The sequence below is a fragment of the Vanessa atalanta genome, chromosome 9, assembly GCF_905147765.1.
Source record: "Vanessa atalanta chromosome 9, ilVanAtal1.2, whole genome shotgun sequence".
Classification (NCBI taxonomy): Eukaryota; Metazoa; Arthropoda; class Insecta; order Lepidoptera; family Nymphalidae; genus Vanessa; species Vanessa atalanta.
In genome coordinates this window covers 9721565-9739019 of record NC_061879.1, presented here as the reverse complement: position 1 = coordinate 9739019, position 17455 = coordinate 9721565, and the positions used below count along the sequence as shown (strand labels likewise).

Genomic DNA, 17455 nt, shown 5'->3' with positions numbered 1-17455 from the left:
AAACAGTTTCCATACAGCAACATAAAAAAAATACAATTATGTTAGTTATGCAAAAATACTTAATTTTTTTTTTGTAAATTTGAATTAAATTAAAGCAATAATATTGTGTTGCCGACATAATAACCTTTTTTTTGTGTATTCGGGGAGTAAAACCTTTTAAATAATTGAATCAAGTTGTGTGCATATCTACGAAGTCAGGTAGGTAATAGAAAATAATTCAAATGATTCTTTACTTGCAACTTCTCGAATTAATTTTATGTTGAATTTGAGCACATTTTTTTAAAAGCCAAAAGCAGCCAAGTGATTGCTCTTTCGCACATATTTGACAAGCCAAACAGTTAGAACATTGCTATAGACATAATTAAAATTTCCTATAAATATATTTATAGCGCGATATAAGCATGCTTAGCACCATCTATTAACAAAGTAGAAACCCCATCTTTACTTGATATTGTAAAGCATGAAGGATAAAAATATGTTCTAAATATTTATGTTGTCATAGAAACAAGATCTTTTTTATTAATAATTGAATTACTCTTATGACGTAGTTTTTAAGTATGCTTAAAAATATTATATGATTACATATAAGAAAAAAAAATGTATATTTAACTAATAAAAAAGTGAATCTGAATTTCGTTACGGAGGTGCGTCACGGCACATATAGTTATTTTGACTGCCTCGTTGGTCTAGTGGCTAGATATAAGACCTCAGATCCTAGGTTCAAACCCATTCTTTTCAGTGACAGTCCGGAGCTTAAAACTTGGAAGTGTGTAGTGTACACCCCGTGCCTCGGAAAGCACGTAAGGGCGTTGGTCTTCGGCCTGTAACTTTTTGGGATCATTTAGGATTTGCATTATTTTCCATCTCCTTATGAGAGTCAGTCAGTCAGTCATATATATGTAATTGTATATTATCATGTGCTGCGTAGTAGCCTGGTCTCTCTTGAGATTATCCGTCGTGGCCGGTATCAGTCAGACGAAATCTTCATAGTTTATTTAAAAAAATATATAAAAATAGAAGAACAAATATTACGTCAAGTATATTTTACATAAGTTCGATTTAAAATCCTATTTGCTCTCATTTCATAAGTAGTTTACTTATTCATTACAACTTTGTTGTACCCATAATGTTATTAAACAACGGCTTTATTTATTTTGGGGTAATTAACAAACAATAATTCTAAATGCAAATATTTATAATCTAGTTCAAATTCGTTTTACTCAGTGTCATGTATGTATTTGTCTAAACAATGTTTATAACAAATACATGTTCATTTAAAGTTTCGAAATATATTTTAAAGTAAAATCACTATATTAGGTAATAACGTAGTTTGTACATACCTGCTTTTGCGAAAAAATAGAAAGTTTTTATTTTTTGTATGGATCGTTATTATTGGTCACCACTGACGATATTCCGACGGAAGAGACTGACGTTTCCTATTAATTCCATGAGTTATGGGGTGCAAAGATATAGCGTCGATATATTTGTTAATGTTCTGTTTAGTCATATATTTCTGGAAACTTTATTGTTACTACTAACCGAGGCGATAATTGTTACCTCTTCACACTTAACCTGTTAAGCTTTTTATTAGATAAAATTTTGTATAGGGTTTGAGTCCCAGGGAAGGACATAGGCTACATTTTTAATTCAACTCTAATGGGTAAAATGGAAAATGAAGGTTTGTGAAGATGTGTGAAAAATCGCGCAGGTAAAGCCATATGTCAGCCAGTGTGTTCAGCTATATGTGATAAATTATAAAGCTGAATCACGGCAGTATTTTTGTGATCATTTCTATAGACGTAAAAAAATCAACTGTTGTACTAATCGAATATAATATAATAGAATATAATAGAATCGAACGCGTCCAACGTAGCTTCACTCGTTTCTTGGCTTATAAAGATCGAAATTGTCCCTACCGTGCCGATTATCGTACCAGGTTATCTTACTTCAAGCTCGATTCTCTTGAAATACGACGAAAAATTAGTGACATTAAAATACTTTACAAGCTCTTCCATGGTCAAATATTATGCTCTGATATTCTCCAGCAGATCCCAATAAATGTCCCAAGATCTATTCCAAGATACCCTATTACGAATATTTTTAATCTGAAAAGTTCCAGGACCAACGTAGGGAAATATTCACCTTTGAACAGACTCATGGCAACATATAACGAATTTACGTCTAAGGGTGATATCGATATCTTTCACCCTCAAGATTGTGCCAAATTTGTTGGAAAGTGTTTAGATGTTATTATGACGAAGAATGTTTGTAGTAATAGCTAATAATTATTTGTAGCACTTTATTTCTCTATCTTACCTAGATTAAGTAGATTAATATTGTTATTAGTTTAATTCAAAATTTTAACTCTATTTACACCTAGCTTTTATTTTGTTTTGTTTTAGTTTTATACTGTTTAGTCGATATTTAATAGCATCATGCAATCGCACATAAACAAATGCCAACAATGTTGTATACACCTGTAAAGGCAAATCATACTGGATTGTAAATTTAGTGCATTATAATATTGTGTAAGTTATTATGATAAGTCGATGCTGTATCTTAATAATAAATAAATAAATAAATAATCAGATTCGCAGGCCTCTTTGGAACGTATTTAAACCATAATATAATATATAGGTACAGGCGGTCGCTAACGACCTAAAAGTACTTTTTCTTAATTTTTTTTCAAACGGGTCGATGTACCTCGTTCTTTAAAACCGTCGAATAATAATATCATTTTCCGTCTCGCATTTTTAAATTTGAACGGATAATTATTGTTTTATTATTGACAAATAACCAATGTTTAATCAAATAATGAGCAGAAAAAAATAGTTTTTAATTGCTACTTTTTTTTTATTTTTTTGAACTTGCTTTTTTGACATATTTTGAAAAAAGTTAAAAAACGTCATAATTTAAAAAATGGTAACGGGAATGCGTCGAATTACCAATAACCCTGTATAAGTCAATATTTATCTAGATATAGCGAAATATTTATTTTGTTATTTACGAATCTTTTAGAATTAAATTACACTACAGGCGTTTTTATTTTAATGTGGCTATATTATTTTAATTTACATAAATATGTTTGTGAGTTATATATATATTTTTTATTTACTCTTAATCAGTAGAGCGATGGATAATATTTATGTTATATAAAAATGTAAACCGAATTTAATATATGAGATTCATTTTACCAACCTACCTGATTGGAATGCAAACAAGAATCTGCAATGAAGTTTAAGTTGATTTTTTGTTAATTTAAATCGGTATTCAGGTTTTCAATCGATAGTTGAGCTTAACTAAAATTTCGATCGATTAATTCGTTTGGGTAACTAATTCGACAATGATCAAAATACTTTAGTAATGTAAACAATGTCTTATTTATATATAGGCACACAAAACAGTACCTTTTCTACTTTTGTCAATCGATTTTCCTTGAAAGATATTGATGAGCATATTTCTCCAAGTACTGCCCGTTTTTTTTAATCATATTATTATGTTATTTTAATATGCCTGCATTTTAAATTTGAATAAGAGCAGAAAAAAGACGAAGCAGCGAATTCATATAGGATTCCCTCAATTGTTGAATAAGCAATAATTTTGATTTATTTTGAGGGTCTCATACCTAAAGGGAAAAAGGGGATCCCATTACTAGGACTCCGCAGTCCGTTTGTCCATCCGCCTGTCAACTGGCTGCAGCTCATGAACCGTCATAGTTAGACAATTAAAATTTTTACAGATGATGTATTTCTGTTACCGCTATAACAACAAATACTAGACATCTATACATAAAAGCGACATCAGAGTCGCCGAGGCTGTACTCTCTCTGATCGAGCACGGAGCAGGGCCCGCTGGATTGCAGTAATTAGGATAAAAAAGAACTCCTATATTTTTATATATTATATATTATCATATATTATTTATTATTGATTATTTATATATTATTTTAAAATGAAAAAAAAAATGTCAGTGTGGGCTACGTCATCCAAGAAGACGAGCTCGGAGTCCAGCGAAGATCTGCTGATGTTCAGTAAAAATATAAAATGACGCCAAAATTTATAAAAGTAAAATGTAAAAAAAGGCACGGGCAACTGTGAGCCCGTGGATGTTATAAATTAAATAAAAAAACCAACGAATACTAAAAAACAGAATAAAATAAAAATGTAAGGGCGTTCCCATACAACAAACCTGATTTTTTACGGTTTGTATAGATACGGGAAACTGGCCGAAAAATTTATTAATAAATTTATTTTCTTTAATAAATTAGAAGAAGAACTTGGACAAAATACTTATTATTTTGATAAATGACTAAAAAATCCTTAAAATACTCACTGGCGAGAAAAATAATTAAATAAAATATAAGTATTATCAAGGTAACGCGGACCATGACATTTTTAACGATATAATATAACTAATTAACATTTGCATTTGTTTTTTACTTGCATATTAGTTTACAGGTATAAAAAAAAAACTTTGTTTGTGTTTCAGAAAAAAAAACCATCTTAACAAATGTATCCGGCCACTTCAAATCAGGACAGTTGACAGCTATTATGGGCCCGTCTGGTGCCGGCAAAACAACGCTTCTTAACGCACTCACAGGATTCTCGTAAGTTTATTTTATTTATTTATACTTTGTGCCTCTTTACGTAATACAATATATTATTATATGTATTAAATGTACATACACTCAATAGTCGTTATGTACTAAGCATTAGGTGCACAGCTGCGACCTCTTCCAGGAATCCTTTTGGTAGAAGACCTATTGAAAAATTAACCTAAATGTGTACAACTGTGAGAAGAGGTACCCAAAATAAAAGATAAAGATTTATTGTTACTTTTCAATTAAAATACTAATATATTAAAAATATATAAATATATGTATTTACAAATTAAAAATAAATCAATGTAGATATACTCATTTCGAAAGATTTACGAATGTTTATTTGTTTTTTGGGAGAATGTGATAGTATTATGTCCTTTCACGTAATTAATAAAAGTATAACCTTTTTCAAGGTAATCGATTTCGTAACTACAATATTCGTTGTGTTAAATAAGGACTTTATTATTCTTAATAACTTAAATTATGGTATATAATATAGGTAACATTATATAAACAGTTGTCTTACTTGAGATTAACAACTAGTCAAAACATTTTTCATTTTAGAACTTTATATAAAAAATCGAATTACTTTTAATAAATAATATATCCATGATATTATTTCTCATTTGTAGCGTGTATATATTGTGTTCTACTGCATTTCGTGTATTGTTGAAGAAAATGCAGTATATGAATATAATATAAATTCAATTTATAATATTATAAAAATAAAAAGTTCATATTCCACAGTATCGCTTCCTTATATTTCTTATTGTTTCCAAATGTAAAAAACGAAAAACGTATTAAGTACTCTTTGCGAAAATAAAACCAGATATCATGATTTTTGTTTTTTATTGGGGAACCAAGATTAGTGGAATACATTTGTTTATCTGCCATTAGCGATATAAAGTTTCGGCAATAAATTTTGTATAAATTAACTTTTTTTTCGAGTGATTAATTAAAGTAAGGACTTTGAACAACCTTTCAGAAACAGGTCAGGAATAATCTACATAATTATAAAGATAAGAAATATCTTATAAAAAAAAGAGAATTCCGCAATCACAGTACTGTTATTATTATATTGTTATATATTGTTTGCAAATTTATAAATGCCGCGATGTTTTTTCTTTACTAAATAGCGTGCACGTTAGGCGTGTTGGATAAGATAAGATCTAAACACAAATTCTCAAAGTTTTGCGTTTTCAACTGTTCAACTGGACCATCGAGTTTTTACTAATATACTCATCAATTATTAATTCTAATAAAGAAACTTAAATATTCTAATACAGTAATTAGTAAATTACATTAAAATTTTCGTCTTATTTCATCTATATTAGATGAATTAATATCACAAGGCACTAAATAGACAGTACTCTGTATTGTACAGATTATCACGTTGCTTAAAATTTATCGATGCCGCTTCGTTAAAAAAGATCGTAAACTTCAACACGTCTCATGCAAAAAAAATCATTGCACATTAAATATGCACGATAAAATCAACATATCTCTAACATTATAATATAAATAAAATATATATAAACGCGATCAGCTATGATGCTGTTTTATCACCACAGATTAAAAATATAGAAATTAAAAAGTATAGAATTAATATTAAATTATTATTAATTATAAATGAAGCGCGGCTTCAATTCAAATACCCTTGATATGGTCATAATGGTAATTACAACCAGAACCAGTAAAGTTGTGATCTTGTACAATTAACAAAATAAATTTAAGTAGGAATTTTTCTTTTATAACAAAACAATTGAATTTTACTTGTATTTTCAATTATTATATATCCAATAATTTGGTTGTTGGACCTGCGCGTCATAACAGATTTGGCTAAGGTATAAAATACATAAGTCGAAAAGTTTTAAGTATCGTTTAAAATGAACATAATATACATTTTTGGAGTATGCCCAATTATTTGATAAATTTAATTAATACCTACTGATTTATATGAATATTTATGATACCCTTAATTGAGTATTTATCATAAGATAGTATCTATATAATTAACAGCACGCCAAATAGTTAGGTCTTGTATCTATGCGGATTATAGTTATATGGCCTTATAATGTTTAATACAGGAATATAAACTAATTTTTGCAAAGTCTTATCATACATATGCATATATTCTTATTTGTTTTATCGGTGACTTTGAACTATTAAAGCGGTTCCGCGTTTTGAGATTTTTTTTTTTATATATTAGGTATGTATAATTTGTATTATTGATATTCTATATGATTATTTAAAAAACCGTCATTATAACGTTTGAAACAGATTATTAAACCTTATAATTATAGGTATCTGTATAAAATCTAATAATTGTAGTGTAGTTTTATATACAAATGCGTTTTTTCTTCAAATCATAATATTATACTACCTAAAATATATAACCAATATGTATACAGATGCGCAAAAAAACTGGAAACAACACAATAGTTTACTTTTTAATAAATATTAGAGTCGTTAGTGTAGTTTATATTATAAAGCTGGAGAGTTTATATGCTTGAACGCACTAAACTCAGGAACTAACAGTCTGAATTGAAAAAAAAAATGTAATCCCTTGCGTCACACATCCCTTATTATGTTCTACCAGTAAGACTATAATTTATCACGATACTCGTTTCTATTTTTATCTAGTTTATCTACAGCCGTGCAAGTCAGTGTCGTAGTTGTATATCATGATGATGTTATTTTCATGTGCTTGAATCCTCTTTTGATTATAGTTATATAGCTTATTACTTATAAGCTATATTAGACTACACTCCAATCTAAAGGAGTAAATCCTTTAACGTTGACTGATAGTAAACTTTAATAATAATAATCAAAACTAACGAGGATGAATTGACAGACGAATAAAAAGACAATAAAATGGTTTTCACAAAATGATATTTTTTTCAATCACGAATGAATTTATTAATTAATTAAGGTGACTTAATCGAGATGAATTATAATAAATAAATAATAAACAAATATTTTTCTTCGATTTGTTCTAGGGTTGAAGGAGTCAAAGGTAAAATTCGTGCTGGCGATAGCATATGTGAGTTAGGAAGAAAGTCCCAAGACCTGAAAGAGTATCGTAAGAAATCTTGCTACATACTGCAGGACGACAGACTGAACCCACTGTTTACAGTCGGTGAACTGATGAAATTTGCTGCAGACTTGAAACTTGGAAATTGTTTAACGGCAAAGTTAAAAGATTCCGTTGTAAGTATATTTTAAAATGACCTATTCAAATACTTTTTTACGTCATAAATATTTAATAGAAATAAGTATATAAAAAAGAATGTAACATTTCAAAATATGGCAGACTAATACACGAACGAACGAAGAACCTGCAAAACGTAAAACATTTCTAGCTTATTCCAATCGTAGCAGGAGAAAAGATAAACAAACCTTTGATCGTACGGATTCTTAGATTTGGGTAGAATAAGGCACATATGACGTTTACATCATAATAAATTTCATATTTTAGTGTTTTAACTCAAAACCCAATGAATTATGATCCTAAAACTTCCTTATCAATAACTCTGTCCAGATGTTAAAACCGTATGAAATTGCATTCAAATTAGTCTTTGTTCTAAAATATGTGGTGATGTATGTTTTAATATATCTCGCACAATTATCAATACTCGATTCATCATTAAAAAAAATTAAATGATATGGATTTTTTTTAACAAAATTACTCGTAGTAATAATGATAACGAATTTTTTTAATGGATGTACGAAACCTTAATTACTATATGACGTATTAATTTTGCTTTTTCATATACCTATATAATATTATAATATTTCATTAGTACCAAATCAATTGGGGTATTCAAATTGATTTGTATTTTATAAAGACTACCTACAAAAATACAGATTACAAAAAAGATGAGGCGAAATATTCGAAATTTTCAAGTTCAAGGTCACAGCTAGAATACATTGTTTTTTTTAATATTTTTTATCTTTTTTGTAATAAAAATTTTATATAAAAATATATTTAAAAAAAAACCTTGTTATGCTATTTAAGGGCATCGCCTTTCAGGTCTCAGGGAATGTATTCTAAGGTCAAAAGACAGTGGCCATTTGACCGTGATAAATGAGGGTAGTTTTAACCAGACATAAAAAAGCCAATGACAACTTATTGTTACAATAATAATTCTCTTTGAGAGGCTACAGAATAACCTGTTCCAACAACATATACTTATTAGTTATTACTATCAAAAATAACTAACTCAAAATATGACATAATATGGATACCAAAATAAATCACAATCCACGTACAAATTAATGTTCTTGTAATGATAATCTAATATTCAGATAATATGTGAAGTTCGCGTGTGGGTATTCATTAAAAAAATACCTAATAAAATCAATGCTTGATTCGAGAAAGAATTAAAATCATTAAAATTAAGCACTCTTAACGTCTTTTTAATCTTACAAAAGCTACGTAGAGGCGCCTACCGTCTCGAATGAACAGATATGTTACAGTTACTATTTACTATAGTACTTATCAAAATGTTTATCATAAGTAATCCTTGATGATTATGACTTGATGGTTTTTCCTGGGACTTGGGAATCTGCGGTCTTATAAGCTACTGGACCAACGAAATGAAGTCATTATTTTTATTTTGGAAACAATACATAATATGTTCGCTTTTGCTGTAAGCTTGTTATTAGGAAATTAAAATAACGTCCAGTTTTTACAAATACAGCTTACGCCAGCCGAGGGTTAGAGACGTCACCATCGAGCCCAGAATAATACTTTCATTAAAATTCGATGTTAAAATATTTATCAATAGCCAATAGTATTTATTAGAATATTATAAAGTACAGCCGAGTTTTTTTTTCGGTTCATAATAATTATTTATCGAAAAAAAAATGTTATTTTCTCAGTCCTTAAGTACATAAACACATCATAAGTGGAATTGTATCACTGGAAAGTAATTTTATTTAATCCTTATAATATTTAAGCGGTATTTAATTGCCTCGTTATTTGTTATGTATCACGTTAAAAACATAAAACGGAGACTTTAAAATATTAACATAAACATATAAAATTAAATACATAATTACGTTAATTTACATAGTTGAATTCAAATAAATAATAAATGTTATAAGTTTAGTGTTAGACTATAATATTTAATAGCTTATAATCACCTAGTACAGCAATTGTAAGTTGTAATCTATATTCTATATATATATATATATATATATATATAAGAGGAATACCACTCACTGGTATCAGTGAGTGGTATTCCGTATCCACATCAGGAAAACTTGGAAACTATAACACCTACAAACTTGAAAGGTGGGTTTGTTATAGGGTGTAGACATCAGTTAAGAACGGATTTACGCAACTATGGGATAAAGCGGGGATTGGAAGTATGATTCGATTGCGATGTAACCCTTTTATACTAGAATTGGCGCTCAGGTCAAAATTATAAGACATTTTCTGATTTTGTCACTTGATGGTTACTGGTCACCACCTGCCATTTACATTCGCATTGTAAGAAAATTTAAGCATTGCTTACATCACCATTTCGCCACTAAACTCGTGAACAAAGATGTAACGTCAGAAATACCGAATACATTTTCTCGAATTCAAACCTACTTGCTAGCTCAACGAGGTAGATTGATTTCGTTTGCAAATAAATACAACTCATATTCATTTAACGATTTAATTTAATTTAAGCGTTAAAGATAAAATTTATTACAAAATATACTATATGTCAATATAATATTAAATATGTGATTAATAATTAAAAAAAAAAAACCATCAATTACGGGTAACGTGAAGACGTAAAGATCTAGCAAAAAATAATAATTTAATTCTGTTTTTTTAGATTAATGATGTACTTGAGACATTAGGTTTGACGGGTACAGAGAATACGAGATGTTGCAATCTGTCGGGAGGACAGAGGAAACGGTTGTCCATTGCCGTGGAACTAATCGACAACCCGCCTGTGATCTTTTTGGACGAGCCGACTACGTAAGTACTATCAGTTAACATACATAATTTGGTTAACTCAAAAGCAGAAAATGAAACGATACGATATGTATAGTCTCTTCCAATCGAAGAAGGAATAAAGATAAACAAACTTTAGATTTACGTACTCCACGCGATTTCTTAATAGATATGCTATATTATGTAGGTGAGGTACCTAACAGTTCTAAATAAATACACTATCATATTTAAAAAAAGAACAACGTACTAAAATACTAACATATAAACGATGAAACTGTTATATATAACTAATAAGGGAAATAAAGCTTTATTATTATTATTATTACTAACAGTTCTTAATAATACTTTAGTTATAGTACAGCACTTTTCTACATAACTACTTGTATCAACTTAATGTTACTTTCGAAATTTCAATTACAGTTTCGTCAAATTGTGTTTATTAGACTTGTTGTGGTCGGAATAGACTAGCGCTCTACCAATGAATTATCAGCAACACATTTGTATGTATATCAAAGTAACAAAGAATACAATGAAATTCTTGCCGCATAACAACATTTTGAACCCTTTATACTGTCATGTTTTTCATATATGATTCATGCTTATTATTTAACTATTGTGACCGCTATTTGGACAAGAAACCGGTTAATAAGTGATCGTTAGAAAATGGCATCTGTGCTATGTTTAAAAGAAGTAGGTCTGATATTTTTTTCGTGAATTCTAATTTCTTGATAGTCTTTAAGCTATTTTTCTACCCTAGTTGCCGGCCGCGGCTTCGCTTGCGTTTAAGGGCTTATATAGGCATAAGATGTTGGACATAAAAATACTTACTAATACTTCCTCAGAGTTGAAGCTTGTTTCATATCAAATTTTACCTAATTCGATTGGACGTGAAAGGGCAACGGACAGACAGAATTACTTTCGCATTTATAATATTTGTATAAATTACATTTTTCCCAAAAATATTTTAATTAATATAATATATTTATATCTTTTGTCGTTGTTGTTATTTCTTATACAGCCTTTTTCAACGACAGGAGGACTATAGACAAATAAACAACTTTGAAAATCAATTCACGACATGTATTAACGAATCAATAGAATATGTGCCTATATCTAAGGTTTGTTTATCTTTACTCCTGCTTCAATTGAAATAGGCTATCGGTATATATTCTGAAGGTTTGTTGCATACTTTCAACGTACAACAGGTGACGCGCGAGTTTTCGATTATGTTTACAAAACATAATAAAAGAGACATTGTGTCGCATACAGGGTTTTAGTAAGTTTTATGTTAGCCATATGTTTCGACATTAATAACTACTATAATGATTTATCAACAACATTATGGTCTATAAAAAATAAAACAACATACTAATTAAGTCCTTAAGAAAATTCCTTGAGTCAAACAATAATTAAAAATGTTTTTATATAATTGACGGTCCATTATCTTTTATACCGGTTCAGACGATTAGCTGAAAACATAAATATAATATGCGTTGTGTTATGTCCGAGTGGTTTGCGGACGTTACATGGTTCTCGAGTTTGACATTTTGACAGACTTTTAATTCTCTCAACAATATCACTTTACTACGATACATTATACACCAAAATTGTTAAAGTATTATATGTACATACAAAGTTAATTATTTAGGCATAATATTGAGATGATTCATACCTAAAGTATAAGATACTCTTTTTTTAGAATATTTTTTTTTGTTTTAAGGCATTCGATTTGTTTCGTTCCTAACGTTTCGATAGTAATATTATAAAATTAAATAAAAACTTTGAACCGAAAATTTGACACTAAGTGTGTAGGTATTTCATGTGTTTGTGTCTTCTCTTTCTTTAAATGTGTTTTGTTTATCTATTTATATTTATTTCTTTGTTATCAAAACATCATTAGCAAGTCGTGTGACAGTCTCGTGAGGCGAAAATAGCGTCGTGAACAAAAGCGGATATTTGAACAATTACTACCATGATTATATTTGATTACGTAGTTTTTGCCTGTATTTTATTAAAAAGTTATTTTTTAAAATTAATATTAAAAGACGCTTATTTTGTTTTATTCGTAACTCGTTTGTGTTCATCATCTTATAATTTATATTTCACATTTTTTTTAAAGTAATAAATAATAGATGTCCAAAAACAAGATCAACCAGTTACAGCTTACACAAAAAACACTTCTTGATAGAAAACATTTGAAGGTTAAATGGAATATTTGCTAAATAATTTTTATTAAGGAAGGTTCTTGTTAGAGGATATTATAAAACTAATGACTTTTTTGAAACGATTGGTTCCATGTCGAATAAAATATATTGTGTTTGATATCATATGTATAAATTTAACGTTTGCATTGAAATCAATGAGGAACAAAAACAAACTCTTTCTTTTTTTCTCGCCAGTCGCCTGATTTTCATTCGCCGCTTAATACCCAAAATTTGAGATCGATCCAGGGTATCCCCTTTTCGGGGTTGAATTCATAAACAAACGTAATCATTTAATTAATTATGTTTTTAGGGGACTGGATAGTACTACGTCAGCGCATTGCATGAAGATGCTTAAAGAACTAGCTCTGTCGGGTAGGACAGTCGTCTTCACAATACATCAGCCACCCGCATCATTATACAAAATGTTTGACCAGGTAAGTTCCATAAATATTCGTCCGTTACAAATTACTATTATTAATTACGTTATTATTTGATTAATAAGCGATTTCATCAAAAATTAAATGAGCTGAGGTGGAGAAGTCGACATTGTCTAAAACAAATGAATCTTATCCGTAGATTCTGGGTTCCAATACTACATTAGTAACCGGAAACTACTCTGAATTTTCATATACTTCATTTGTTTTTGTAATTCTTCTTATGCTCGGTGGTGAAAGAAATTATTTTACTTTTTTACATTAGGATTTTCCGTATTACGTAATAGTGACCTTAAAATTGTTAAGGTGTACATCTTGGCCGAAGGAAAATGTATCTACGATGGTCCGAGCGAAGACACGGTGCCATACCTAGCGTCATTAGGTCTGCAGTGTCCTAAGTATCATAACCCAGCCGATTACAGTAAGTACTTACTGACGTCATGTTTGTACATTTAATTATTTCTAAAGTGTATTCATTTCATTATTACATCTTGGTTTGGACTTTGTATTTTTGTACGAACGAAAATATTTCTGTTCACAATAAAAAATATATTATTGCAGTATTGGAGATAGCCAATGGAGAATATGGCAAATTCAATGAGTTTTTGGCAGCGAAAATCTGCAGTCACCACTACTTCGATGAAAAGCCATTCATCGAATCGCCGAAAGTGCCTCCCAAGTTTTCGTGCGGCAAATTAACAATTGTCGTCAACAATCCGCCGGAATTATACAAATTTAATGTGCTTTTTAAGCGATGTCTCATTCAACTTTATAGAGATTGGGTAAGTTTTGTTTCCTCCAAAGGGAATTCAAATTATTTTATCACCAGAATAAGTAAACATTATTTTACCTACTTACAATTAGTTATCAACTTATACCATGAATCAGTGTATTTTTAATAAACATAAACATGAAAAATATGAAAAAAGTTAGGTATAAACTTATTTAAATTTTAAAACGACCGACAATTGCAAAATGAGAGTCTAACACAATTGACGGTTTATGGCGAAGGCGACGTGGACAGTCAACGTTCTCGAGTTCAAAGAGGATACTTTAACCTCAATTTTTAATATTTTAAAACAACATATAGAGGAAAAAAATTTCACAAGTGTTTCTGTTTGTTTCAGTTATACTTTTTTATCAAAAATATAAATAAAACTCATTATGTTATAATGCTATATATAGACAGTGAAAAGGTATCCAAAACAATTATTTAATATAGTACCCACCACGGCAGCGCCTCGAAATATTAATCGTGCCCATTTACAATTTTAGTTTGTCTTACATTTTATATTTTAGCCCTATGTAGCTTCGAAGCTGCTTTTCGAACTTGGGTCTTGTATTCAAAATCAACGAATTTAAAAAGATAGATAAATTAGTATATTTCAAAACATATTATAAAATTGTCACACTAACTCTATGGATTAAGGAACATTTCTCGATGATGAAACATATAAATACTATTTGTCACCCGCAGCTTTGCTGGCATTTGAGGGTTTGGTCTTCAGGTGCTAGGCATAAAATAGCAAATGTGTGTCTTACTTTGGAGTTCAAGTTTATTTCATACCAATAACATATTAGTATAGATTATTTACTCATTAGCTACATAGCTTTATAAGTTCAATTTTCCTTACAGACAGTTACGCATCTAAAGATATTATTACATATAGCTCTTGGAATATTGATGGGTATATTCTATCAGTACATGGGTAACGATGCATCAAAGACCTTCAGTAATCTTGGCTATCTCATTATCTCTGCCTCTTATCTCTGCTACACTTCGATGATGCCTGGCGTGCTAAAATGTAAGTAATTATTTCGAGCCTACTTCATCTAAAATTATCAAACCTATCTAGTTTACCTATGTAGGTATTATCTAGTACAGTATGAAATAAACGTATTAATAAAAATATAAAAGAGATTATATAGAGTGGTAAGCAAGCCCTTTTGGAAATGTTGGAGAAAACCAGAACTCATCAGTCATTTTAGCGTCACACATCAAAACTTTGTATAGACGTTTGTATTTGGGTTCACATAACGAGCTCAAGAGCCATCCATCTTAGACTAGACTCACGTCAATTAACCCATTTATTTGTCTATCTCAATATCTGTCTGTCTATCATTTTAGTCAAAATTTTGACAATAGTCGAACTAAAAAGTTTCATTTAAATTGTTTGTAATATTGTGTTTTACAGTTCCAGATGAGTTACCCGTGTTAAAGAAGGAAAGTTTTAATAACTGGTATAACCTCAAGACGTACTATGCTGCTACATTAGTAACCAGTATACCTTTACAGGTAACAACTAAAATGGTCTAAGTGTATAAAAATAATAAATATTTAATCTTATACTTATATTGTTTTTAAATCGTTTAAACAATTATAAATAACATTACAATTAGCGATTATATTTTAATAATTTGTCATATAATTAAAATAAAAATGTACAAGGAAAAGATAAAAATGTAAATGTCACCGCCATCTAGATAAATTAGTCATTCAATAAAACGCGTAGGTAATTAACTAACATAGAGCAATTCATTGAAAGTGTCAGTTTTATCACATAATTCAAATATTATTTAATAAAAAAAACAGTAGATTCAAACGATCCTATTTGATGAACGGAAGATAAACTTGCTGACGTCTAACAGGCCGCTTTTTCGACAGCGCCGTTTATAAAGTGGCTAGGTGTTTCGCTGAATGGTTAATTTAACCAGTTGGCTGCAACATAAATACCAGATTGAAATGCCGACATAACTATTAAAGCTATGAATAACAAGGTGGAATAATTAAAATGAATAATAACTACGGCATAAAAATTATGTTCGGATATTGTTTTTGATGTATTTTCTTGTTTTATTTTCCAGATCTCATTTAGTATAGTCTACTCAGCACCATCGTACCTCCTATCCGGTCAGCCGACAGAACTATGGCGGTTTGCCATGTTTGTATTAGTTCTAGCTAATGTCACTCTGCTGGCTGATGCCATAGGAAATCTCATTGGCACGTGTGTACAAGCCATCGTAAGTTAACAGTTTAGTAATTGTATCTATAAACTTTTCTCCTTGCAGATTTCGATAATCTTCTTAACCTTGTTAGAAGATTATATCTTGGTATAGACCAATATTGGACAAATATTAGACTAAACTTTCGAATTTGCTCAATACGTAAAAAACTTGTTTGCTCTTTTTAGGCATATACAATATTCTACTTCAAAGCTCTTTTATACGATGTCTTTTACAGAACGGGACATTCTTTGGTGCTATCACAACGTGTGCTATGATCGTCTTCGCGGGATTTCTGGTGTTGACGTCACACATGTCACCTCTTATGCAGTACCTATCTTTCATCTCGTTCCTCAAGTACGTGTTTGAGGCCCTTGCTCTCTCGATCTACGCATACAATAGAGCGCCCCTTGATTGCCCAGAGAGCGAACTGTATTGTCATATGAGGTAAGAACTTAATGCGTCAACCTTTTTTTGTAAAATATATTTAAGACAGGCCATCATAACATTGGAATTTTGACCATAAAAGTCGTGTATTTTTCTGTTTTAACTGGATGGTAACTAAAAAAACTTTCATCATTTAAAGGGCCTATTAGATACACCTATGCACAAAATAAACAAACGACATTATAAACTCTTCCTATCGAGCACTTTTGAATAGCCTTTTCCCAAATTAAATTTACTGTTAAAGCTAACCTAACTGCTTGGAAGTAGATCTCACTGAGAACTAACGGAACCGGTATTTTATCTTTCACGACAACGCGACGACAATTGGTTCAAGTATCTCACTAAAATCATAAAAAATGTAACCATAACATTCACAATCATTAAAATTAAAAATGTTCAAAGTTGTTTAACATTATTTCGTACTGTTGCAGGTACCCAAAGGAGATAATCAAAGAAATGGGTTTTAAGCAAGATAATTTCTGGACGAACATATTTATCCTAGTTGTTGAACTAATCATATTGAGGATAATAGTTTACTTCACATTACGGAGAAAAGTTACCAAATCGAAATAGATATAAAATGTAATTAATGAAATTGCAGTGATACATTATAAGTTTATTATATATATTTGTATTTAAATTAATCAGTAATCTGAAACCTAAACGATTATATTATACGTATATGTAAACTCTTTATTTATTTCAATTTAATGTTTATGGGGTTTGGACTGTAAAAAAATTAAAATAAAATAGCTATGTAAGAAGCAATTGAAAATTATAAAATATACAAATGTATTCCTAACAGTAAGAG

The 17455-nt window shown here is 29.8% G+C and overlaps 1 protein-coding gene across 1 annotated transcript in view; it reads left to right on the top strand.

Annotated features, from left to right (window-relative positions):
* Positions 1 to 17455, top strand: part of LOC125066354 (dnaJ homolog subfamily C member 10-like) — a 51223-nt gene that overhangs the window by 20853 nt on the left and 12915 nt on the right. Inside the window, exons 2-12 of the mRNA XM_047674412.1 lie at positions 1361 to 1363; positions 4489 to 4606; positions 7600 to 7810; positions 10435 to 10580; positions 13071 to 13194; positions 13501 to 13615; positions 13756 to 13976; positions 14831 to 14999; positions 15390 to 15490; positions 16060 to 16215; positions 16436 to 16644. Coding sequence (XP_047530368.1) covers positions 1361 to 1363; positions 4489 to 4606; positions 7600 to 7810; positions 10435 to 10580; positions 13071 to 13194; positions 13501 to 13615; positions 13756 to 13976; positions 14831 to 14999; positions 15390 to 15490; positions 16060 to 16215; positions 16436 to 16644 — 1573 coding nt within the window. The remainder of the gene's footprint in view (positions 1 to 1360; positions 1364 to 4488; positions 4607 to 7599; positions 7811 to 10434; positions 10581 to 13070; positions 13195 to 13500; positions 13616 to 13755; positions 13977 to 14830; positions 15000 to 15389; positions 15491 to 16059; positions 16216 to 16435; positions 16645 to 17455) is intronic.